We start from the raw sequence: 24,768 nt of genomic DNA, 5'->3' as shown, positions 1-24,768 counted from the left end.
TACTACAGCATCGTAGATATTAAATATTTACTAAATAAGTGAATTTTGCCAAAATGTTTTCTACGATTCCAGCTCTGCAACAAGTTAGATAACTTGTCTGAGCCTCAGTTTGCTCAATTATAAATGGGGATAAAAGTAATACAGACCTTAAAGGGTTGTTTTGAGGATTAAATGACATGTATTGGTAAAGCCCTCAGCATAGTGCCTGGCATAAAATAAGTACTTGATTAAAACATTCTTAAAAAATCAAGATAGGCTGTATCAGTTTACATTCAAGTCAGCAGATTTTGAGACTATCACTCTTTACCCTTTCCAACATTGAAAATTGTGTTTTAAAATATTTTTATAAATATTATAGGCAAAAAAATGGTATCTCATGGTTTTAAGCTAACATGTATTTTTAAGCCAACAGCTTTTGTTAATAAGATAACTTTACCCTGCTGCTCCATGCCCGCACCACAAAGTACTCCTCTCTTTTCCTGTCACAGCTTGTGTTGGTGGGGAGTATATGAGAAAGCGGCCCACAATGTGGAGGTGCATTGTGCAAGGCCCCAGCAGCTAAACTGCATGTATTTCTCACCGTACCTTCAGGCTCTGCCAGTCCTCTGGTTGTCCTATGAAAATATATGGGGCCCAACTCTCCCCAGCCAACACAGGTGGCTGCCTCTGCCTCAAACGTTTCCAAGTGACGTTGAACTCTGCAGGCCCAGAGGCCCCTCCACACTTCCTGTGTGGGGTTCAGAAATCCGCCTCCCCTCCCAGCCCTAGGTGCCTGCTTCGGAAAATGGTGAGTCTCCCTCTTACAAAGCCCCCTTTTTCATCCAAGTCTTCTGGACAATGGAAGCAAAGGCCACAGGGTCCTCATCTTCAGCAGGGGTTTTGAAAAAGTCCTTTGGTTTCTTTTTCAGAAGTAATAAGCCAACTGGCCTCCGCCATCTTAGGTAAAGTTAGAGTCCAGTGAGAAAAAGATGCAGTTGGGGAATCTCTGGAGAGTTCTGGGACTCTGCCTCCTGTCAGGTGAGTAAGATGGAATGAAAATGAGTGGTGTTTCTCCAGACCATGGCAAGGCTCACAGCCTAAGCTGGTGTTGCCCAGTGGAACCAAGGGCATCATGGACTAGAAGATGTAAAGAGCTGTTTATGCAAGGCTAGCATAGGGAACTAGGGCTGAAGGCTAATGGAAAAGCATGCCCCAGAGGCCTCAGAGACCTTTCAGGGGACAGCCAAAGAACAGCAGTTGGGATGATCATATCTCCAGAAAACAAAGTGATCTCTCTGCCTTCAAGAATGAGCTCTTTCTGTCAGTGAACTACCCGGCCCTTAAAAACTAATACAAAAGAGTTCTGGCCACAGCGTCCAGTTGGTTGGAGTGCCATCCCCTACACCAAAAGCTTTGGGTTCAATTCCTGGTGAGGGCAGCAGGGCACATACCTAGGCTGCAGATTCAATCCCTGGTTGGGGCACATGCAAGAAGCAACCGATTGAGTTTCTCTCTCTGAGTTTCTCTTGCTCTCTCTCTCTCTCTCCCCCCCCGACCCTCTCTGCCCCCAAAATCAATGGGCATATCCTTGAGTGAGGATTTTAAAAAGGAATACAAAAGAAATTAGAAGAGTCAACCATTGCTCCTTGTTGTGAGGAGACTATAGAGTTGAACCCAAACTCTACACAGGATGTAGCAAGCTTTGTGTGTAGGACAATAAAACACTTCATAATTTTCAGTTCTTTTCAGTTAATCAAGATGTCCAATTAGTTTAGTTTCTTTTGAAGCAAGGTGGAGCAATTGATCACCAAGAGCGTTTCCAATATCTCATATAGGATAAATAAAATTTCTTTAAAAGATTGCCATTTATTGAGTTCCAGATAACTGTAAAAAAAAATCTTTACATGTAGTAATGAATTTAATCCTTACCTCCATCTTGTGAGATAAACATTGCTTCTCCTATTTTATAAAGAAACTGATACGCAAAGAAGTTAAATAACTTGTTTACAGTCACACAGTAAGTGCTAAAACTGATCTTGGAAATTAGGACTACCTGTCTACAAGTCCTGTGCTCTTTATAACTGCACTACAGGAGGCAGCATGGCTTGCAATGGTTTTGTTTCAGAGTCCTAGGAAATGCTTCCCAGCTGGGGCTCCTATTAAAGCCATAGCCATGATGTCTCCTCTTCCTGCTCCATCTTGAGTTTCTTAAGCTTGCATGTACACACAAATCACCTGGGGATCTTGTTAAACTGCAGCTTCTGCTACAGTGGGTCTGAATTAGGGGTTGTGATTCTGCATTTCTATAAGCTGTCAGGCTTATTAGTCTGCTACTTGTCCAAAGAACACGTTTGGATTGTCAAGGGGCAGGGTGCAACTCCTGCAGGAAGTAGTCAGGCATTTTCTTAGAGGCCTATAGTATCAATTATGCTTTGCAGAGAGGGAGGGAGGGAGAGAGAGAGAGAAAGAATGAATATCAAAGACCCAAGTTCTAAAGATTTGGCACCATGATTATGAGAATGTGCCCAGTATGCTCTGGGTATTGGAGAGGGGCAGAGGGCTGCAGTCTCTCACACAGTGTAGAGGCTATTGGTTAAAAGAGAGGTCCAGGTACACAGAAAACATTCAGGCCAAACAAGGGAAACTTGTTCTGAATCCCAGTTATTGCTGAGTGAGGGGATCTGAAGGGCCCAGTGGAAATGTGACCAGGCTCTTCAATGCACAGGCTGTAGCTGATGAGTAATTAGAGTTTCATATATTTTCATCTGTCTTAAGTGCAAAACAAATGGAAAAACTGAAACATCAGACAAGCAGGAGCCAGAGATGGAACAAGAATCTCAGTGCCTGTACCCAACCAAGAGCTTGTGTTTCTTTCGTAGAGACCAAATTTCAAAATGAAGATGTGGCTGCAAAATTTTGTTGCTATTTTTCCAGTCACCCAAAAAGCAGCCCCAGCTTTTTCTAACTTCTGTTTGTCAAATATTGTGTTTTCTTGTTTAATACTAGATGCTTTCTTGCTCTGTTTCATCCCAAATTGAGCAGGAATTTGTGGTACTGGAATGACTGATCCAGCAGTGTTTGGGCAGGACTTTAGGCATTCAGAAGTGATCAGACAAGACCACAGCACTTTTTCTGCTTGGAATTTCAGGCACTCACAGGTTTACTAACTCTTTTTTTCTTATTATTTATTTTCTAGTTGGTGCTTGCGGGCAAGAAGGTGAGATACACTTTGTTTCCTTTTTATGAAATCAGCCCAGAATTCTTCATATTTATGAGGGGAGCTTTCTGTAAACCTCCCACAGAGCTTCCACAGAGATCAATAAAAGGGCTTTCTACCATTTTCTCCTTTACCTTTTCTTTATAAGTTTAGAGATAGTTTTGGCTATAGCCAAGAATAGAGAAACAGTAGAGATCATAGGAAATAATGAGTTTTAACTATTCAAAAAGAAAAAAATTGAGACTATTAAGTTGAAAATGCCAACAGTTTCATTTGCTTGCACTTGGTATTTGATGTGAGATTTTGTAGAGGGTATGTGGGTTGAATGAATGCATGGGATGCAGCATTTGAGTGCACATTCAGAAACTCATGTCCAAAAACACTGGATGTGTGCATACTACGTGCTCATGTGTGTGCATGCATACGAGTGTGCATGGCCTGGACTTAATTTCTCAATCATAGCAGTATAGTCAAAAAGAGTGCCCCAATATTGGAAGCCTTCTTATTTTTTGTGTGTAATGATAGTCATGGTGCCAATCTACATCCTAGTGCACTTCCTAATTTGTAGTGTCCTTAGGATCCCCCCTTTTTTTGCCATGCAGCATATTTGTCATCCATTCTTGACAAATGGGATATATCAAAAAGCACTGATATATTTCAGAATAGCTCATCTCTTCTGCATGCTATTGCCATTAAGAGTTGATTTTTGTTTAGTACTTGATTTATGTTCAATATAGATCTGTTTTAGTGCTTGCTTTGGCGGCACATATACTAGATCTGTGTTTCCCAACTTTATTGAGATAAAATTTACATGTAATATGGTGTATATATACATTTGGTGTGTGTGTATATATGATTATTATGTAAAATAATCATATGAAATATATAATAATCAGTGAAATGATTATTTAGAATTCATTTTTATAAATAGCAATCAGCTGTTTAATGTAGGATGTAGGGCCCAAAACAGCTTTTCATATACAGCCATTAGGGAACTTAAAGAGCCATTGTTATTTAAAGTTTGAGGAAAGAATCTTAACCCATGGGAGCAGGATCTGACCTTAGTCACTGATAGAAGTATTGCTAATGGTTTCTTATTATTTTCTTTTCAGAGAATGAAGATAATGGTAAGAGAATTTTTGCCCTATACAACTTCTTTTCAAACAGTCATGGAGGACAATAACTGTAATAAACACTGAGAACCAGAATGATTAGAGGAAACGCACAATCATCTTTCATTAGAACATGTATGTGAAGTGTCTATGTTTGTTTGCTGCTGTCACGTTTAATCATAGCTGAGCATGATAGTTATCCCTCAGTATATGTTCCAGGAAGAAGATACATGTGGGTAAGGGTTAAGGCCACCACAGGTTTTTGTGTAAATCATGAGTTCATTTAAGGCAGAGATGGTATCTTATTTACCTGGCCCAGTGCCTGCCACAGAACAGGTGCTCAATGAATATTTTTTAGTGAATAAGTGATTATACACATGAATGAATCATTAATTCCCTCTCCTCAAGAAGCCAGTGGTCTTGTGTGAGAGATAAAAAATTGGTAGGATAGTGTATCACATGCTATGATGTGGTTAGAGACAGAGTAAAACAAAATATAAAAAGAGGAGTGGTCAACTCTACAGAGAGTAGTTGAGTAAAGCTCCCCAGAGGAGGTGATTCTTGAGCCAAGTTTTTAAAAATGAGCTTGTATTTTAGGGAAGAAGAGTATTTTAGGCAGAGGAGTTAAGGCTGTGTAATACAAGGTTAAGAGTCTAACTCTGAAGTTATACTGCCATATCTGAATTCTGGCTGACTTCATATCTGAATACTTGCTGAGTTTCTTTGAATAATTTATTTAACTTCTCTGTTCCACAGAGTCATCATGTGTAAAATGAAAATAATAATGCTACATAACTTGGATTGTTATAAGGATTGAATGAAAAATTCACCTAGAATATTATGTGACATATTGAAGGCAGTTAGTGAATTTTAGTTATTACATGGGAAGCATGCAGACTAGATAATAAGCATTAAAGTTTATTGAGCACGTATGTTCTAGGTATTGCTATAAATATTTTACCTGAATGTCCTCTGCTAACACCTTTATTCTACAGATAAGAAAACCAAGTTTAGAAAGTAAACAGTCCAATCACAGAGATAAATGTAAATGTAGACTTAGCTGATACTGAAGCTCACATTCTCAAGCATTATAAAACACTGTCTCTGGGTATGTGTAAAATCTTTGTGAGCATACATCCTATTTCTAAGCATAAAATTCTAGGCCCTTGTATAAGCATGTAGAGGTCTAAGCTCTGCTATTAAATTTGTGCCAATAAAAGTTGTGAACAATTTTCTTTACATTTCCTTTTCCATCAAACACACCAAGCAGAGTGAAATGCCTATTTACTTTTAAATTCTTTTATTTATGATTTCTAGTTAATAAACATTTCTAAAAATATCAGTGCTGAAAAATTATTTCTAAGTCAAAATAATATTGACTATAAATTGTCATTATACTCAAGTCCCAATTATTAGCAGATGGATAAACCTGGAGAATGACTTGTTTACATTCCATATGATCTCAGCCAAAGAGCTACTTGAGCAACTGGGTCAGAACTCAGTTCTATTCTCCATTGTAGCAGAACCTTATGAAGGAAAGGAAGGAAATAACTAATGTTTTTCTTAAGCATCTGCTATGCCCCATCCATTTTTACCTTCATAATCCATTTAATTCCCACAAATACCTTGTGAGGCAGATGTTTTATCTCCATTTTCCAGTTAAGAAACTGAGGTTTAGAAAAGTTAAATGACCTGCCCTTGGTCATACAATCTAAGGCAGATCTGGAGTTCAAACACAGGACTTCTGACTCAGTTTAGCGATCTGTCCCCAATAGCATACTGTAGAAAAACACCCCCAAAAGAGAGAAGGCTATCCCTGAGTACCGCCACCCCTCCTCCTTTCCAGCTGTCATATTCAGACTGAAACATAGCCTGGTGCTGCTCAGTGTCCCAACTACAAGTCTTCCAGGAAATGAGGACGCATGGTAATTTTGCCCACATGCCTGGGGCAAAATTACCTGCTATGGGGAATGTGGCTGGATCCCCAAATTCTACCATGGATTTCAGTTGTCCACACCAATAGTTCCTCCCTCCATCAAAAATAATTGAGAGATGATTATACTGAGCAATATTTTTAAAAAAGCCACTTTTTTGTTGGAAGAGCCATTCCCTTAAAAAGTATATAGTGCTTCACATAATTTAAGGGCAATAACATAAACATGGAACAGAATAAGAAGAAAGATGTTTGATCTCTATTATGAGGGATGCTGTTAGTTTTAAGAAATAACTTCTGAATAATGAAAAATAGGTAAGCCCAAGAATCAGTGATACAAAAATATGAAGGCCTTTATCCCTGAGAAGGCCTTTCCATATCTATCTGGAATATGGTTCTTACTAATGCAAGAGGATAAGCTTGAAGACTTATAGAACTTTTTTCAGCTTTAGGATTTAAAGACTTTTTGAGCTTTAGTGGATCTAGAGCAAAAAAACATGCTGGTATATTCTCAATTTGATGTATCTGAGTTGTTATCTTGTAAGCTTACCTCTTCAGGAATCCTTGGGAATAGTGGCCATCCTACTTGAAAAATTTTACCTACAATTTAAGCTTAAACCAAGGTTATTTCCTTATACTCTTTCCTTTTTTTCATTTTCAAGTCAATTTCCACGTACCCTAAAAAGTAAGTTTATCATTCTTCTAGGTATTTCCTATCTGAGGATTCTCTGTTCTTGAGATTATCGCTCTCAAAAATTGATTGAGAGAGATAATCTCAAGAACAGAGGTCCTCCCCAAATTATAGTTTAGAAACACTGCAAATAGGGATTTTAATAGGTCCTTCTTTACTTCCATTCTCCCTTTCCCCAGTCCCCATGTCCATGCCTACACTTTAAAGTCACTCTCAAAAGGTTCTGTAGTCCTGCTCTGTGTAACTTCACTCCCACCCTTTAGCCAGCAGAGTTCCCATTGACAAGAAAACTTGAGACCTAAAAGACAGATGACTTTTTGTATTTGGTTGGTTCTTACTAATTTCCTTTCTTGAAATCTTAGTGGTTTCTTCCAATTTCCATTCTCTTCTATCCCATTCCTCAGCATATAAAGTCTCCATCTCTGGAACTACGGTAGTGCTGACGTGCCCTAAGAATCTTGTATCTGAAACAATAAGTTGGGAACACAATGGTGAACCAAAGACTGAACAAGGGGATGACCTAATACTAGAAGATTTTTCAGAAATGAAAGACAGCGGTTATTATGCCTGCCAGAGTACAAGCACCTCGGAGAAGTATCACAATTATCTCTACCTAAAAGCAAAAGGTAAGATAGGTCTCCAATGCAAGCACTACAAGACTCTTTAGGAAAAACCATTTCAAAAGGGCTTCTCAATTATTTCCCCTAACCTGACTTGCAGTCCCCTGGCATCTTTATGCCTCTCCTACACTCAATACTGGGACTCTCTGGGGCCACACAGCATCAGTGTTTTCTGAAATATTGACTAAATACCAATATGGGACTGTCTAGGTAAGCTCAGTCAGCACTTCATCTAAAACAACTTCCCAAGAGACAAGATTGGGTCATTTGCATTATAGCACTCCAATATTATAGCATACTGATATGAGTTCATCAGATGCTTTACCCAGAGATACATCCTTCAGAAGGATTTTCAAAAGAGACTCAAAACTACTATAATAAAATGTCATAAGCTAAGGTATAATAATAAATCCTAATGATAGCTAACATTTATTGAGTGTTTATTAAGTTTCAAGCACTATACCAAAGACTTCCAGAGATTTTTTTTCATGTGATCCTCTCAACAACCTATATGAGTTAAGTACTATTTTATTCCCATTTTATAGATGCAGGAACAGAGTCTTTGAGGGCTGAAAACACATTTCACAATTCTCACAGCTAGTGAGTAATACAGCTAGATTTTAAACCAAGACTGTCTGACACCAGAGCTTCTACCTATAACAGTCACACTTTGCTTATAGTCATAAACACATTGAAAGGGAGGGCTCTACTCGGGCTATTGCCAACATGTGAGTACTGAAGAGAGAATCACCTTCATTTGTTCATTTCTCATCTCCAATGTCCTTGTGTCTTTCTTTCTCGGTGATTTTTCCTCTTCTCCCACACCCCCTCTCCCTCTCCCACTGCCCTCCAGTGTGTGAGAACTGCATGGAAGTGGATCTGGCAGCAGTAGCTGCAATCATCATAGTCGATATCTGCATTACCCTGGGCTTGCTACTGCTGGTGTATTACTGGAGTAAGAATAGAAAGACCAAGGCCAAACCTGTGACCAGAGGAGTAGGTGCTGGCAGCAGGCCAGGTGGTAAGAAACATGGAGTTGGGTGGGAGAAGATCCCCAGCCTGGGGCCGGATGGACAGCAAGTCAAGATGGCTTCTATGGAACATTCACTATGTTGCCACAATCTCAACAGAGGGTTTCACATCTCAGATTACTTTTCCCCTTCCCACCTTAGAAAAGGGCAAAAATGTTCAGTAACAGGATGGGCTTCCTCAAATGCCTGTTAGTGTTCTGGAATAATCAGATTCTACCCCAGCCTATGGTGAGAGAGACTTTGGGACATTAGTTTCTGCCTTTTCCTTTCCCTTCCTCTATGAGAAAGGAAAAAGTAGAACAACTTTGAGCTGAGAAAAGCCACAGAATGATAAGAACAGTAGGCGGGGGCATTAGCAATAGGATAAAAGAAAGAAATGAGAAAAGGTGGCTGAAATGGAAAAGGGAGACTTCGAGGAGAAAACGAACAGGTTTGCCATCCTCAATCTGGGTCTCAGTGCCACAAGATTGGCTTTCCCACATGTAAACTACACATCTTTCCCCGCCTCTCTTCTGCAGGACAAAACAAGGAGAGGCCACCACCTGTTCCCAATCCAGACTATGAGGTAATACGGGATAGAGTGGGGAGATAGGGTCTTTCTATGGGAGAAAGGGACAGGAGGGCCGGCTCATCTAGCCTGCCAGACACCTAAAGCCCCTGATCAGGGCTCTAGAACAGTACACTATGTGCCCACCTCTGTCTCCTTCATGGTAAAACTGGGCTATCTCAAGACTGCCCAGCCTCCACCACCACAAAGCAGCTGGGTGGTGGGGGCGGAGACAACATTCCTCTTTCTCCAGCTTACTTATTCATTAGCTGGGATATAGCCATGGGAAATAACACATATGTAAATTCTAACGTGGTCAACTCAGGACTGATGTGCCACCAGCATGCACTGGTACAGTCATACCAGTTGTTGAATTATTAAAATACTTCACTGATAAAAAGCCCCAAGCTTCCCTGTCCCCAACACATACTGCCAGACATCACAGCCATTCCCCACTGAACTGCCTCCTGATATGACAACTAAAGAGGTAATGTCTGGCATAGCAGAAAACCATCAGGATTTTTCTGATTGGTTGCGCTGTGTACACTATAATTGTTAAATATTTTGAATATCATACTTGAACACAGTCAACACATATTTATGGAGCACCAGCCAAGCACATAGTATTCACTTTCCCATGAGTGACTTTATTTAATTCTGACAAAAGCCCTGAAAAGTGGGTCTTTAGATTCCCATTTTTAATGTAGGGAAGCTGAGACTCACAGAAGGAGGTCACCAGTCTATTACCAGTCAATGCCAAGTTAGAGTTCCAGCCTGCCTCCTGACTCCTAGTCCAAGGTTCTTTCCACTGCACTAAAGCTAGATGGATGGAATCCCACTGTCTTAGGAACTTCCTCCCACCCTGCTGACCACCCCCTCTGTTCACCCCTAGCCCATCCGGAAAGGCCAGCGGGATCTGTATTCTGGACTGAATCAGAGAGGCACCTGACAGCTCCTGAGGACACTGCATCACCCATTAGCCCAGGCTTGGCTTCTTCCTCCCCAGGCACCCTGCTACTCCATTTCCTGGGCAAGTCTTGGATTCCACAGAAAAACTATCCCTCTGCCTAGTGTAGAACTAACGCACACCTGCAGCCTTGTCCCCTCCCTCTTTCCAGTCTTCCTTACTGGGGCCTAGTCCTAAGGTATTGCTGTTTCATTGTTCTTTGAAATATCATCACTACTCACCCCCTCACACCTGGCCTGCACTCTTGTCAGGATATTTATTTCTGTTACTCACAACCACTCCCAATTCCTTTCTCCCCTGGTGGATGTTACTTCTCCCTTCAGTGCCCTCCTTTTCCTGCCTAAAAGTTGCCCCCAACCCTAACCGTTCCATCTACCTTTCCATTGTTCCAGCTCTCTGTCACCCCTCTGTGGGAATGCGCTGCTGGGTAAATGTTGGCAGAGGTCTTGACCTAGTCACAAACATTGGCCCAGAGCCAGCCCTTTGTTTTCTCTCCCCTGTCTGCACTGTAGGCCCCTGGGTGGTCATTTTCATCTCCATGAATGTGCTAGGCTTCTTGTCAGGGGGGAGAGAAAAGAAATAAAGTGTGTTTGGCTAAAAGAATTGCTGTCCCTCTTTTCTGGGAGGCCCTTAGAGTCTGCCTTGTTTCCTGAAACAACTCTGATCCTCCCCACCTTTGATTGACTAAATTTGCAGCTGTGATCCCAAAGGCACGTACTACCTGTTTTCACAGCGGGTAAGGCATTATCAGAAGCTCTCTTTAGAGAGAAGGGCATTAGGGAATAATTGAAAGAGAAAGAGAGAGAATAATTAGTCATTTGATTAACTTCTCTTAGAGAAAAACATCAAGGGTGGCTGAGATTGATGTGTCCCTGACAACGTGGTCAGTTCAGAAAATGGATGAGACAGAAACGGAGGCCTTAAAAGGCAGATGAGGGCAGCTGCTGAGAAGAGTGGAGGTACAAAGGGGCTGGGGGGCAGGACATAGATTTCCACAAGCTGCACCACCAGCCAGGTGACCTTGGGCACATCACTTAACTTCTTAGTGCCTCTCTTCCCTCATTTGAAAATCAGATATGCTGGAAAAGTTAAATAAATTAATCCAGGTAAAGTGGTTACCAGGGGCTGGTTCCTGGTAAGATCTAAAAAAAAAAAATCTCTGAGGTCAAAGATCGTGTCTGTCTTATTTTCATAACTGCATTCCTACTGCCTAGAACAGAGCCTGGCACACGGTAGGGGCTCAATGTTGAATGAATGTGAAGAAACAGCTATATACAGTTTAATACCAACTAGACGGCAACATGCATGATCATGATTTGGGGTGATGTACGCTACTATAACCACCTTCTTTGACAGGACTGATCAGGATGTGATTCACACCTTCTGTCTCAGAAATGGGTTTCATAGTTGATGAAGAGAACTAGGCACACTTCTATTTCAACTTCAAAATGTGAAGGAAAAAAGTCTTTAATACTTTGCTTGCTTTTTTCTTTTGTTGATTATGTTCTCGTTAAAGGTGAGATCGTATAACCAGAGACACTGAAAGTAAGAACAATCTGACAGTAACCGGAGGGGAGGTAGGAGGAGATAATGAGGGAAAGGGTTTTCAGGAACTACTATAAAGGACACATGAGCAAAACCAAGGGGGAGAGTGGAAGCAAGGGAGGGAGGGGGGTTTGGCTGGGGTGGGGGGGAGCAGTGGGGGGGGGAATGCAGACAACTGTAATTGAACAACAATAAAATAATTTAAATAAATAAATTAAAATGTTGAATTTTACCAATAAAGTCTTTAATACAATCAGTTTGATGTCAAAAAAAGTATTTTTAATCATAAAAAGCAATCCAGAAAACATTTATAAAAACTTTTTTAAGTGTATTTTATTGATTATGCACTAAAAACTGGTTTTTATAAGATTAACTTTATTGTAAATGAACACTTAAATTTCTATTAGAATTTTGGTAGAAGTTTTCATAAATGAAGAATCTTTGTCATATGAAGAAAAGGAGAAAAAGGAAGGAAAGAAAGAGCTACAGAGCTGGGGCTAGGGGAAATGGGGGAAGGAGGTGCCATCAAGCAGGCACCACCCCCTCCGCTATAAGAGGCAGCAGCCTGCAGCCAGAAGCAGCTGCGGTTTAGTAGCCAGGATGTGGGCTGCGGGTGGAGCAAGGCAACAGAGATACAGCAACAGTGTGGGAGGGCTTCTTCCTCAGTCTTCTAAGGCACACACGCTCAGTTTACAGAGAGGCAGCCAGAGCACTGAGGATATGTCTTAGTCCAGCTGGAACCAGCAGGCTCTCTTCTCTCCCATCTGCACTCAGAAACCTCCCTGCTGACCACAGAGCTATTCATGTGTGTGACCAGGACTGAAAAAGCAGCCCTCCACATACTATACACACTCAGCCTTGGGCTTGTGGCTACAGTTTGTATTTGATGATCCCTGTTGAAACACTGCTTCTTTCCCTGTAAGCACTCAATGCTTATGCTCACAGGGAGTCTCCATGATGTTGACCTTCACTAGCTACTAATCAGGCTGGCCCAGGGGTGGTAGTTTTGTCCCAGGTATATTTGATGATGTCCGGTCAAGGGGAGGTGTGGCTCAGCATGATAAAAGCAATAAAAGTTAACATTTAGTGAGCGTTTGCTATGCTCCAGAAATTATGCTGAGCACTTTACATGCACTACCTCATTTAATCATGACAACTTGACAGGGTACATGTTGTTGTCCTTCTTTTACAGATGAAGATACAGGGGCTCAGAGAGGTAATGTCATTTGCCTGTAAAGATGTACGACTAATGAAGAACAGAGCTGGAATTAGAAGCCAGGATTATCCAACTCCAATGAACAGTTCCCCAGGGCCAACTGTGATCATAAATAATGTTCTCCATTTTCTTGACTTAAGAGCTCTGTATGTAATTGTTTAGGTATTATTTCAATGAGTACTTTTCTAATCACTCATGTGGCAGACCAGCACTGTGCTAAGTGCTCAGGGGATACAAATAAACAGTTTCAGTCTTCCAGGAACTGGCAGTCATATAACAGTGTGGGAGCATGCAGAAAGTTAAACAACAACAGAAGAACACCTGTGATTATGCACCCATGAGCGCTACAGACAGTGTTATAGGTGTTCTGACGAGGAACTGAGGGAGCTGAAGTGGTCGGGAAAGCAACATGGATGAGGAGATTCTTGATCTGGGCCTTAAAGGGAAGGATAGGTAGAATTTGAAGACAAAACAGAAGACACTCTATTCACTAAATATGAAATAGATAACCTAAATGGCTTTATAACTATTAAATAAATTGAATTTATAGTTAAAAGCTTTCCACAAAAAAAACTCCAGACCAAGATGGCTGCATTTGTGAAAGCTAGCAAGCATTTAAGAAAGAATGCCAATTCTACACAAATTCTTCCAGAAAACTGAAAAGGGACTATTTCCAACTCAAACTATGGAGACCAAACTTATCTTCTGTAATGGTTAATTTTATGTGTCAACTTGGCTGAGCCATGGCAACCAGACATTTGGTCAAACACATCTGGATAGTGTTCTGAAGGTGTTTTGTTTCATTGAGATTAACATTTAAATCAGTAGACTTTTATTAAAACAGACTACTCTCTATAATGTGGGTGAGTCTCATCCAATCAGTTGAAGGCCTCAAGAAAAAACAGAAGGAGGTCTCTAAAGAAAACTCTCTCTCTAGCATGCCTTTGTACTCAAGCTAAAACATCAGCTATTCCCTGGGTCCCTAAGCTGCCAGGCCACCTGGCAGATTTTGGAATTGCCAGCCTTCACAAATGCATGATCGAATTCCTTAAAATCAATCAGTCTCTCTCTCTCTCTCCCCACATATACACACACACACACACATATGTATATATATGTATATGTATGTATATATGTATATATATGTATATACACACACACATATACATACACACACACTTATGTTCACAAGGAATTTCCATGATGTTGTCCTTCACTAGTTGCTGATGCATATACATATGCATACTATTAGTTCTATATCTGTGGGGAACACTGACTAATATGCCCTGATATCAAAACCAAAGACGTTACAAATAAACTGTAGACTAATATCCCTTATAAATAGATGCAAAAATTCCTCACAAAGTTTTAGCATATTTAATCTGATAATATATTAAAAGAAATACTATAACGACAAAAACCAGTTTATTTCAGGAATGCAAGACTGGTTTAACAGATCATGCCACCATTGTAATTTACCATGTAATACATTTGGTGTAATTTATATGGTTTTACTAAGAAAGAAAAACTATATAAACATCTCAATGGAGGCAAAAGAAGCATTTGACAATACTTTCCAACTATTTTTGCTAAAAATTCTCAACAAACTAGAAAGAGAAGGAAATGTCCTCAGCTTATTAAAAGGCACCTAAGAAAAACCTACAGTCAACATCACACTTAATAACGAAAAACAATACTTTCCCTCTAAGATCACAAACAAGTCAAGAATGTCCTATTTCCACTTCTGACATTGTACTGGAGGTTCTAGTCAGTGCAATAAGCCAAGAAACTGAAGTAAAACACATCCAGATTGGAAATGGAAAAGTTAGGGTGTCTTTATTCACAAATAACATGATCATCTATGTAGGATATCTAATGGGATCTACAAAAACAAAAAGCTACTACAATGAGTAATTGTATATTGATCTTGTACCCTGAATACTTTAAGAAGTATTCAGGGTACAAGATCAATATACAAAAAGCAATTGCATTTCTATATACTATCAATAAGCAATTGGAAGTTGAGATTTTAAAAATACCATATACAGCCCTGGTTTGTGTGACTCAGTGGATTGAGTACTGGCCTGCAAACCAAAGGGTCGCCAGTTCGATTCCCTGTCAGGCCACATGCCTGGGTTGCAGGCCAGGTCCCCATTTGGGGGCATGTGAGAGGCAACTAATCAGTGTAGTTCTCAAAAATGCTGTTTCTCTCCTTCTCCTTCTCCCTTCCTTCCCCTCTCTCTAAAAATAAATAAATAAATAAAATCTTTAAAAAAGTATTTTTAAAATACCACATACAATAATATCAAAAAATATAAAATACTTAAGAACAAATCTGAAAAAAGACATATTCATGGACTAGAAGACTCCATATCATTAAAATGTTGGCCCGGGCCAGGTAGCTCAGTTGGCTGGAGCATCATCCCAATAGGCCAAGGTTGTGGGTTCAATCCTGGGTCAGGGCATACACAAGGATCAACCAATGAATGCATAAATAAGTGGAACAAAAACTGATGTTTCTTTCTCTCTCTCTCCCTCTCTCTCCCTCTCTCTCTCTCTCTCTCCCCCCCATTCCTCTCTCTTTCAAATCAATTTTTTAAAAAATATCATTAAGATGTTAATTCTCCCTAAATTGATCTATACATTCAATGCATTCCTGATCAAAATCTCAGCATGCATTTTGTAGTAAGAATTGAGAAGCCAATTTATATGGGAGTGCAAAGAAACTAGAATAGTGAAACTACTTTCTTTAAAAGTTTTATTCCCCTTCTGAGTGTTTACTCAACAGAAATAAAAGCATATGTTCACACAATTACATATGTATAAATGTCCATAGCAACTTTATTTATAATAGCCAAAACCAAGAAACAACCCAAAAGACTATCAACATGTGAATAAACAACCATGTATATCTGCACAATGGACTACTACTGAAAAATCAAAAAGGAATGAACTATTGATAGATGCAACAAGGTGAATGAATGTCAAAATAATTATTCTGAGTGTAAGAAGCCAGACCAGGAATACATTATATTATTTCATTTAAGTAAATTGTAGAAAAATGAAAACTAATCTGTAATGACAGAAAGCAGATCAGTGGCTGCCTGGAGGGTAGTGGGGTAAAGAGAGAAAGGAGGGAGGGATTTCATGCAAAGGGGCACAAAGAAACTGTTCCAGATGTTAAATATGTTCATTATCTTGATTGTGGTGATGTTTCACAAGTGTGTACATAATGCCAAAACTTACCAAATTTTACACTTTGAATATATGTGTTTTATTCATGTCAGTTTACCTCAGTGAATTTGCTTTTACAAGGCAGAATGGGAGAGAGAGAGATCGAGTCAAAAGAGACACAAGTTTCCAGAAGTACTCAGATGGAGGACAGTGTTTCTCAACCTTGGCTTCCCATTAAAATCACCTTAAGTCCTAATGCCCCAGAACAATAAAATTGGACTCTCAGAGGGCAGACACCAATGCATTTAAAAATCCCCAGGAGATTCCAACATGCAGCCAATGTTGAGAACTAGTGAGCGATATGCAGGGGCATAATAGCATATGAAGAATAAAGGTAAAAAAAGAAGTGTACAGGACACAAGCATTGGTGTAATACATGAATGGAAGGGTTGCCCAAGGTGAAAGTAGGATCTAGGGTTAGGAGGACTATAGTAGTAGGAATATAAAGGGTAGGAATTAATCATAACCATGAAAGTAGCATGTGTTGTAATGTGAAACTTAATTTGGTCTACCAAAATTACCGTCTGTGTATATCTGGAAAAGATAGTGGGCAGAATTATTCAGATCTTTGGCTATATTGTTGTTCATTCTTTTCTTTTGGGGGAAAACCTGGTCTAGAAAATGCCCACTCTCATTAAATGTTCCTGAAGTTCATTAAATTACTCTAACTCAAAGAACAAAAGGAGGGGTTCCCACCTATGGTAGACAGAACAGGCATAAAGGATACAAGACAGTAAGTGGCCTCAGTTCTTCCTCTAAACCAGAGGTTCTCTGAATTGGGATTGTTTCAGAATCACCTAGGGACTACATACCTGGAATGGGGTCCAAGTGTCTATATTCTTAATAAGTCCCTTGGACTCCCAAAGTTTCAGAACCAAAACTAGACTACCAGCTAAAGAGGACATTTACTGAAAATATCCTAAGCCCCAACCCAGTCTCAAACTCCAGCTCTCCACCTGAGGGGAGAGGAATGATGTGTTTTAATTGATGAAAGGTTTCTGATGCTAGTTTATCACTCATGCAGAAAGTAGGGATGGGGCAGGTTCTGGGGAAAGGTAGATAAATGGTACTTAAGGGGCCTAGGCTGAAACCTCCTCACAGCTAGTGGCCTCACTGAGGTCAAAAAGCCAAAGCCAGCCCCTTAGCAGAAGGGGGACTTTCTCATACACACATCTATTGATAAGAAGTGAGTCCTAGGGCTCTTAATGTCTCTGCCACCTGCACTCATGATGTCATGGAAAGTTCTGTGTGACTGGTCCCTGAACACCGCAACCGCCCTCAACTGTGGTGAGGAAGCCAACACTCAGAAAGGGCTGTGATAGGGCCTAACTGGAGGCAACAAGTAGCTGGGGGAGTGTGGTGGGACACATTCTGCACCCAGGGAATCCACCAGATTAGAAACACCAGTGAGCCAGGATGTGGTGACAGACTGCCCATCCCATTGTCCACGTGGGGCAGAGGAAGAGAAGTGATGGATGAAGAGCACAAGTGGGCAGAGAGGCAAGGGCCCTGCCAAATCAGAATACCTCCTATACCTTGCCCCAGAGCCTTGAAAAGTCCAGGCACCTGCTGAGTGAGAGAAGACATCTTTATTGGCTGAGAAGGAGAGATGGTACAGTCGGTAACTTATGTTCCTATAAGCCATCAGTCTTGGGTTCGCTTGTTCCGAGGCCAGTTTTCACCAAGACGACTGTACTGAGCATCATTCCGATCTCTGAGGGGCTAAGAGATAAGAAGGGGGCAGAGTCAGGACTCTCCTAGGGAAGACCCCCAGCAGGTCCCTGGCCTTTCCAGACCCTACCCTCAGTGAATTCCCCACTAAGACCCTCCATACATGGATATTACACCTAGTACCAAGTTCTCCTTCCCCACTCACTCCTTCCTTTCATTCTCATCTTTTTCTCCTCAGGACTCACCTGATAGAGTTGGTCATTCCTCAATAGAGCTTGAGTGTCAGCAGCTAGAAGAACCAGGGAAACAGAGTTATAAAGGTCACAGGAGGATGAGACAATGAGATCCCATGAACACTACAGTGAGACTGCAGCTGGTCACACTCTCAGAAGTCTGCATGAGCAATATGGGTGCATGAGTTCTTTCAATAATCAGTTGTAAAAACCCTTATGAGATGTCAAGAGTGTGTCCCACATGAGACACAACCCACTCTAGCCCTGTTCATTAGTAGGTGCGCACTCACACCCAGCCCACAAAACACACACACACACACACACACACACACGCTCTGTCCCTTCCACTTACTCCTAGAGAGCCTTCCAGTCTCATGTCCAGCAAAGCAGTAGACTCCCAAAGCAAGGAGTAGAGTGGCAATGACATCAGTGACAATAATGCCTGCCAGGGTAGCTGAGTCCAGCTCCACACAGTTCTGGCACACTGAGGGAGGGAGACAAGAGGTGAGGTGGAGTATCTTCAAGATCAGTAAACCATCCCTTCCTCTCAGGGCAGCCCCAGGACCTCTCAAGCCAAGCCCTGAACTTAAGATCCTTGGTGAAAGGCTTACTCTTTATCCCAACAAATCCCTAGGGAGAGCTAAGAAGTAGTCTCAGCTTTGCAGGAAATTCAACAAGGCAAGGCCAAAACCCTCTCCCAACAAGGCTCCTACTGCTCTTTCTAAATCAGTTAAGCTCTCTCCAACTCTGAGGGCCTCAAAATCTGCTCATACCATTATAAGAGTGAACCCAGTTGGCTTAGAGAATAGATTGGTCCACCATAGCTCCCACCAGCTAGAAAGTTCTCAAATCCAGAGGACCCATCCTTTCCCACCCAAAGGTTTAGGAAGCACATACTTCGATAATATACTTGCACAGTAGATGTTTTGATGCCTTTTTCGGATGTCACATTGCACTCATACAATCCCCGTGGGTCCAGGATGCGTTTTCCCAAGTCCAGAATTTTATTGTCTGAGAACGACTTCCCCTTCGTTCCCCTTAGCCATGTGATGCTGCCATTGCAATTCAAAATCACTTTGTCCTCAAGTTCCTCCACGACTTTATGCCCAGGGCTCACTGAGGGGGGGAAAAACACGATTGTAGCCACCTCTTTGGTCTGCCCCAAAGAGGGTCTTCTGAGGCTCATACGTAAGAAGGTCCACTTTCCAACAACTGCCAAGGGCCAATGATGGTTGGGGGTATGAAAGAAGTTGGCATGAATTACCAGCCCAGTGAATGGTCCAGAAGGAGACCCAAGGAAAATAGCATGTAAACATTTTTAGTTGTTCTACCCTTGCTTAAGGGGATGGGGATAGAAAAATTTTTTAATATATTTTATTGATTATGCTATTACAGTTGTCCCATTTCCCCCCTTTGCTCCCCTCCACCCTGCACACCCCCTCCCACCCTCATTGCCCAACTTTAGTTCATGTCCATGGGTCGTACATATAAGTTCTTTGGTTTCTACATTTCCTATACTATGAAAAAAATTATATCAAATCTATTCTTGGGGCTCCACACAAATCAGGTCTTGTGAGGAGTTTAAGGGTATCTTTCAAGATCCACTGAATTGCTTTGTTGGAGAGCATCTCCACATTCCACAGAGGCACTGTGGAATCTATATTCTCCCTGAGCTTTATACTCAGTTACCAGTTTGGATACAACAGCATCCTCTAGAAAACCGAAATGCCACTGTAGCAGGTCAGGAATATATGTGTGTATACTCAGAGAGACACAAGTATGTCAGATACTCATGTCTTCCTTGCGAATCTGTTCCCAATGCAAATGCTTAATGCCCCAAAGCAGCTGACTCCTAGGGTAACCATTCATCCCAGTTTGCCTGGAATTGAGGGGGTTCCTGAGACACAGGACTATCAGTTTTAAAACCAGGCAAACAGAAATGAGCTGGTCATTCTCCTACCTCAAATCTGCCCTCCCTCATGCTCAACCTAAAGGTAGCTTTTCTCTTAAAGCATTCTCCTGAGTCCTGGGGCATGGCTCCATGAAATGATGTAATGATGACCTAATGACCAAGAGTCCTGAATCCCAGAGGCTATCTACCCTAAAAGAACAGTGGTCCCAATGTCAGCCCTAATCTCAGGCACACACATACCAGCAACATCTCCTATGGATCTCTGGCCTAAGGCATTCAGAGAGATACTGAAGCCAAAATGCATCCCTAACTGGAATCTGTCAAAGCCAAGAGACTGTTTCCTTTATCTGCCACTACATTCCAACCCTGCCCACCCTAACAACCCTGCCTAGTGAACTGAAGCTAGCACTGAGAAGAACTTTCAAGTGGACCTCACTCCCAGGGGCAAGACCCTCTCAGGTCCCCTCTCCAAGATGCTTCCACCCACCTGGAGAAGCCTTGCCTTGGGAGAGAAGGGCAGCCAGTATCAGACTAGCCAGAAATCTGCTGTGTTCCATCTTCTTCTGACAGAAGTCATGTAGTAGACAGATAGACCCAGGCCACAGCACTATCAGCCAGCATGAGAGCTGCCCTCCCCCAACTGACTCACATACCGGAAAAAGGAAAGGGTGGGGGAAGAACCAGAAGACTCCTACTTCTCTGCTCTCTGCCATTGATAATGGAAGACTGTCAGGGTACGGTAGGCTGTGGGTGGGGTAGGAAGGAAGCAGGTGCAAACTGCTCTTCAGGAGCAGGAAGCTTAGAGGTGGCGTGAAAGGAAGAGCAGAGAATATGGAAAAGGTTGCTTAGAGTTCTGGAAAGTAAAAGGAGATTTAGGATGGTCCTTTTCTGAGTAACTGATGAAAAACAGAAACTTCAGAGTTTCTGTGAACAATTAAACTACATTTACTCACCACCTAAAAACTTCCACCTCTCAAAACTTCGGAGAAGCTATGAGCCCTATCCCATACCAGCTAATTTCCTCCCACTACTGGTCATTCTTGGGACCCTGGCCAATGTCCTTCTTGAGCAGCCTGGGACAACAAACTAAGTAGTACTTACCAGTGTGAGGTTGGGCTTTAGAGCCCCCCCAGCCAGAGATTTGAATCCTAGCTCCAATACTACTGTCTACCCAATGGGCTGGGATCAGTCATGGAATTTTTCAGAATCTAATTGCCTCACTATCATGATAAGGTTTGGGTTCTTTTGCCTAATTTTATTTTTTAATTACAATTAACATTTGATATTATATTATAATGTAATTAAGTTTACATTATATTATATATTTATAAAATATTGTAATTATAATATTTAGTATAATGTTATATAATTATAATTTAGTATAATATATGATTATAATAATTATATAATATAATATAATTGTAATACTTTACATTATAGTTTCAGGTGTACAAATAGTAGTTAGACATTTGTATAACTTACAAAATGATCCCCCCTCCCCAGTAAGTCTTGCATCCACCTAACACCATATATAGTTATTAGAATATTATTGACTATATTCCCTATGCTGTACTTTGCATCCCCATGACTATTTTGTAACTACCAATTTGTACTTCTTAATCCCTTCACCTTTTTCACCCAGCCCCCCAACCCCCCTCCTATCTGGCAACCATCAGTTTGTTTCTATTTTGTTTATTTATTTATTCTGCTTTTAAGATTCTACATAAGTGAAATCATCCAGCATTTGTCCTCTGTCTGACTCATTTCACCCAGCACAATACCCTCTAGGACCAACCATGTTGTAAATGGTAAGATTTTATTCTTTTTTATGATCTGTAGTTACTGCCTTTTTATCAATCGTTTTCTGACTGTTTTTATAGTCCTTCTCTGTTCCCTTCTTACTCTCTTGCTTTCTTCTCTTGTATGTCGATGACTCTCTGTAGCATTGTGTTTGGATTCCTTTCTCTTTATTTCTTGTATTTCTGTTTGGTTTGTGGTTTCCACGTGCTTCCGATATACCAAGCTGTTTATAGAAGTCCATTTTAAGTTGATGATTGCTGAAGTTCAAACACATTCTAAAATCACTACCATTTTACTCACTTCCTCCACATTTATGTTTTTACCATTATTGTTTCTTTTGTGTGTTTGTGTGTATCTCTTAATTTACTGTTGTAATTACACATTATCTTCCTAATTTTGCCTTTTAACCTTTGTATTAGCTTTAGTGTTGGTTGATTCGCTGCTTTTATTATGTGTTTGCCTTTTCAGTGAGATTTTTTTATTTGCAATATTTACTTATTTTCTTCTTCTTCTTAAAGGGGTCCCTTTAACATTTCTTTTTTAAAAAATATATTTATTGATTATGCTATTACAGTTGTCCCATTCCACCCCCCACTCCACTCCATCCTACCCACCCCCCTCCCTCCCACATTCCCCCCCCATAGTTCATGTCCATGGGTCATACTTATAAGTTCTTTGGCTTCTACATTTCCTACACTATTTTTACCCTCCCCCTGTCTATTTTCCACCTATCATCTATGCTACTTATTCTCTGTACCTTTACCCCCCTCTCCCCCTCCCACTCCCTTATTGACAACCCTCATGTTCTAGTTGTTTGCCTAGTTTGCTCTCATTTTTGTTTTATGTGTGGTCGTCAATAACTGTGAGTTTGCTGTCATTTTTACTGTTCATATTTTTTATCTTCTTTTTCTCAGGTAACTCCCTTTAACATTTCATATAATAAGGGCTTGGTGATGATGAGCTTCTTTAACTTGACCTTATCTGAGAAGCACTTTATCTTCCCTTCCATTCTAAATGATAGCTTTGCTGGATACAGTAATCTTGGATGTAGGTCCTTGCGTTTAATCTTGGGTAATGCAATGATGATGTGCCTTGGTGTGTTCCTCCTTGGGTCCAGCTTCTTTGGGACTCTCTGAGCTTCCTGGACTTCCCGGAAGTCTATTTCCTTTGCCAGATTAGGGAAGTTCTCCTTCATTATTTGTTCAAATAAGTTTTCAATGTTTTCTTCTTCCTCTTCTCCTTCTGGCACCCCTATAATTCGGATGTTGGAACGTTTCAAGGTGTCCTGGAGGTTCCTAAGCCTCTCCTCATTTTTCCAAGTTCTTGTTTCTTCATTCTTTTCTGGTTGGATGTTTGTTTCTTCCTTCTGGTCCACACCATTGATTTGAGTCCCAGTTTCCTTCTCATCACTATTGGTTCCCTGTACATTTTCCTTTGTTTCTCTTAGCATAGGCTTCATTTTTTCATCTGTTTTTAGAACAGATTCAACCAAGTCTGTGAGCATCTTGATAACCAGTGCTTTGAACTGTGCATCCGATAGGTTGGCTATCTCTTCGTCGCTTAGTTGTAGTTTTTCTGGAGCTTTGAAGTGTTCTGTCATTTGGGCCATTTTTTTTGTTTGTTTGTCTTGGCGAGTCTGTTACTTTAAGGGGCGGAGCCTTAGGTGTTCACCGGGGTGGGGTAACGCTGGTTGCTGCGCTGTGACGCTGTACGTGGGGGAGGGGCTGAGAGGGAGCAATGGCGCCCGCCTCACTCTCCTCCGGATTTCAATCTTTCACTCCGCTACCCACAGTCAAATTCGGCCCCTCTGGTGCTGGTTCCCATGTGGGTGGGCTTGTGCACACTCCAGGCCCCTGTGGGTCTCTCCAACGACCTCTCCCGCGAGGCTGGGAGTCTCTCCCACTGCCGCCCCAATCCCCACGGGCGCTTTCAATCAGAGGTTTGAGGCTTTATTCCCCCCCCCCCCCCCCCCCCCCCCCCGCGCTGGAGCCCTGGGTTGCGTGGTCTGCTTCGCTCCCTGCGGTTCATCCGGTTTATCTATGTTCGAATGTGGGGCTGCGGTGTGCTATCCGCGCTCTGCCTGCCCCGCTCTCCGCCACTCAGAGTCCAGCCCTCTCGGTTTATCTGTGTGCGAATGTGGAGCTGCAGGGTCTGCTAGTGCTGGGATTGCCTGCCCCGTTCATCCCACACTCCGCCATTCTAGGTTCCGCCACAGCCACGCGAGTCCTCTCCACCCCAGTGCCCATCTCCACCCCTCCTACCGGTCTGGATGAATGTTTATTTTTTATTTACTTGGTGTCGGACTTCCTTGCTGTTCGATTTTCCGTCACTTCTGGTTGTGCGAGGAGGCGCAGTGTGTCCACCTACGCCGCCATCTTGGTTCTCCTGTATCATAGTTTTTTGATCCACTTGTTTACTGATGGGCACTTAGGTTGCTTCCAGTACTTGGCTGGAAATTGTAAATTGTGCTGCTATGAACATTGGGGTGCATAGGTTCTTTTGGATTGGTGTTTCAGAGTTCTTAGGATATAATCTCAGCAGTGTAATTGCCGAGTCAAAAGGCCAGTTCCATTTTAGTTTTCTGAGGAAATTCTGTATTGTTTTCCACAGTGGGTGCACCGGTCTCCATTCCCATCAACAGTGCACTAGGGTTCCCTTTTCTTCATGTCGTCTCCAACACTTGTTTCTTGATTTGTTTATGATGGCCATTCTGATGGGTCTGAAGTGGTGTTTCATTGTGGTTTTAGTTTGCATCTCTCTGATGGCTAGTGATGCTGAGCATCTTTTCATGTCTCTGGGCCCTCTGAATGTCCTCCTTGGAGAAGTGTCTGTTCAAGTCTTTTGCCCATTTTTTAATTGGGTGGTTTGTCTTCCTGGAGTGGAGTTGTGTTAGTTCTTTATATATTTTGGAGATCAAAACCTTTTCCGAGGTATCATTGTATGCCACAGATTTTAATGACAATCAGGATTTTTTCCTCTGGAAAACTTTAGAGAAAGTGATGTCTCTGAAAACATCACTTTTTTTTTCCTTTTAATCTCTACAATTCCTCTTCCTTTTCT

The 24,768-nt window shown here is 41.5% G+C and overlaps 2 protein-coding genes across 5 annotated transcripts; one reads left to right on the top strand and one right to left on the bottom strand.

Annotated features, from left to right (window-relative positions):
* The first annotated feature begins 630 nt into the window (after positions 1-630).
* CD3E (CD3 epsilon subunit of T-cell receptor complex) lies at positions 631-10,796 on the top strand. 2 transcript variants are annotated; one of them, XM_045204121.3, is made up of 8 exons: positions 631-787; positions 909-1,017; positions 3,176-3,196; positions 4,309-4,323; positions 7,337-7,558; positions 8,406-8,573; positions 9,102-9,148; positions 10,023-10,795. In XM_045204121.3, exons 2-8 carry the CDS (start codon positions 969-971, stop codon positions 10,077-10,079), a joined length of 579 nt encoding a protein of 192 aa, XP_045060056.1. In that variant the 5' UTR covers positions 631-787; positions 909-968; the 3' UTR covers positions 10,080-10,795. The 2 variants fall into 2 exon arrangements, with proteins under 2 accessions (XP_045060056.1, XP_053781233.1); XM_053925258.2 differs by lacking the exons at positions 631-787; positions 909-1,017; positions 3,176-3,196; positions 4,309-4,323 and adding an exon at positions 4,343-4,443 and having other exon boundaries at positions 10,023-10,796.
* A 4,791-nt stretch (positions 10,797-15,587) lies between these two features.
* Positions 15,588-20,605, bottom strand: CD3D (CD3 delta subunit of T-cell receptor complex). Of its 3 annotated transcripts, none has more exons than XM_024570774.4 (5): positions 20,411-20,592; positions 18,894-19,112; positions 18,349-18,480; positions 18,009-18,052; positions 15,594-17,814 (listed from the first exon to the last, which is right to left on the bottom strand). In XM_024570774.4, the coding sequence occupies exons 1-5, from the start codon at positions 20,463-20,465 to the stop codon at positions 17,737-17,739; spliced, it is 528 nt and encodes a 175-aa protein (XP_024426542.1). In that variant the 5' UTR covers positions 20,466-20,592; the 3' UTR covers positions 15,594-17,736. The 3 variants fall into 3 exon arrangements, with proteins under 3 accessions (XP_045060066.1, XP_024426542.1, XP_045060065.1); XM_045204130.3 differs by having other exon boundaries at positions 15,596-17,814; positions 20,396-20,582; XM_045204131.3 differs by lacking the exon at positions 18,349-18,480 and having other exon boundaries at positions 15,588-17,814; positions 20,411-20,605.
* Between the last annotated feature and the right edge of the window lie 4,163 nt (positions 20,606-24,768).

Source organism: Desmodus rotundus, chromosome 5, assembly GCF_022682495.2.
Source record: "Desmodus rotundus isolate HL8 chromosome 5, HLdesRot8A.1, whole genome shotgun sequence".
Lineage (NCBI taxonomy): Eukaryota > Metazoa > Chordata > Mammalia > Chiroptera > Phyllostomidae > Desmodus > Desmodus rotundus.
Note: the sequence above shows the minus strand (reverse complement) of the source record. Positions and strands in the feature narration are given on the sequence as shown.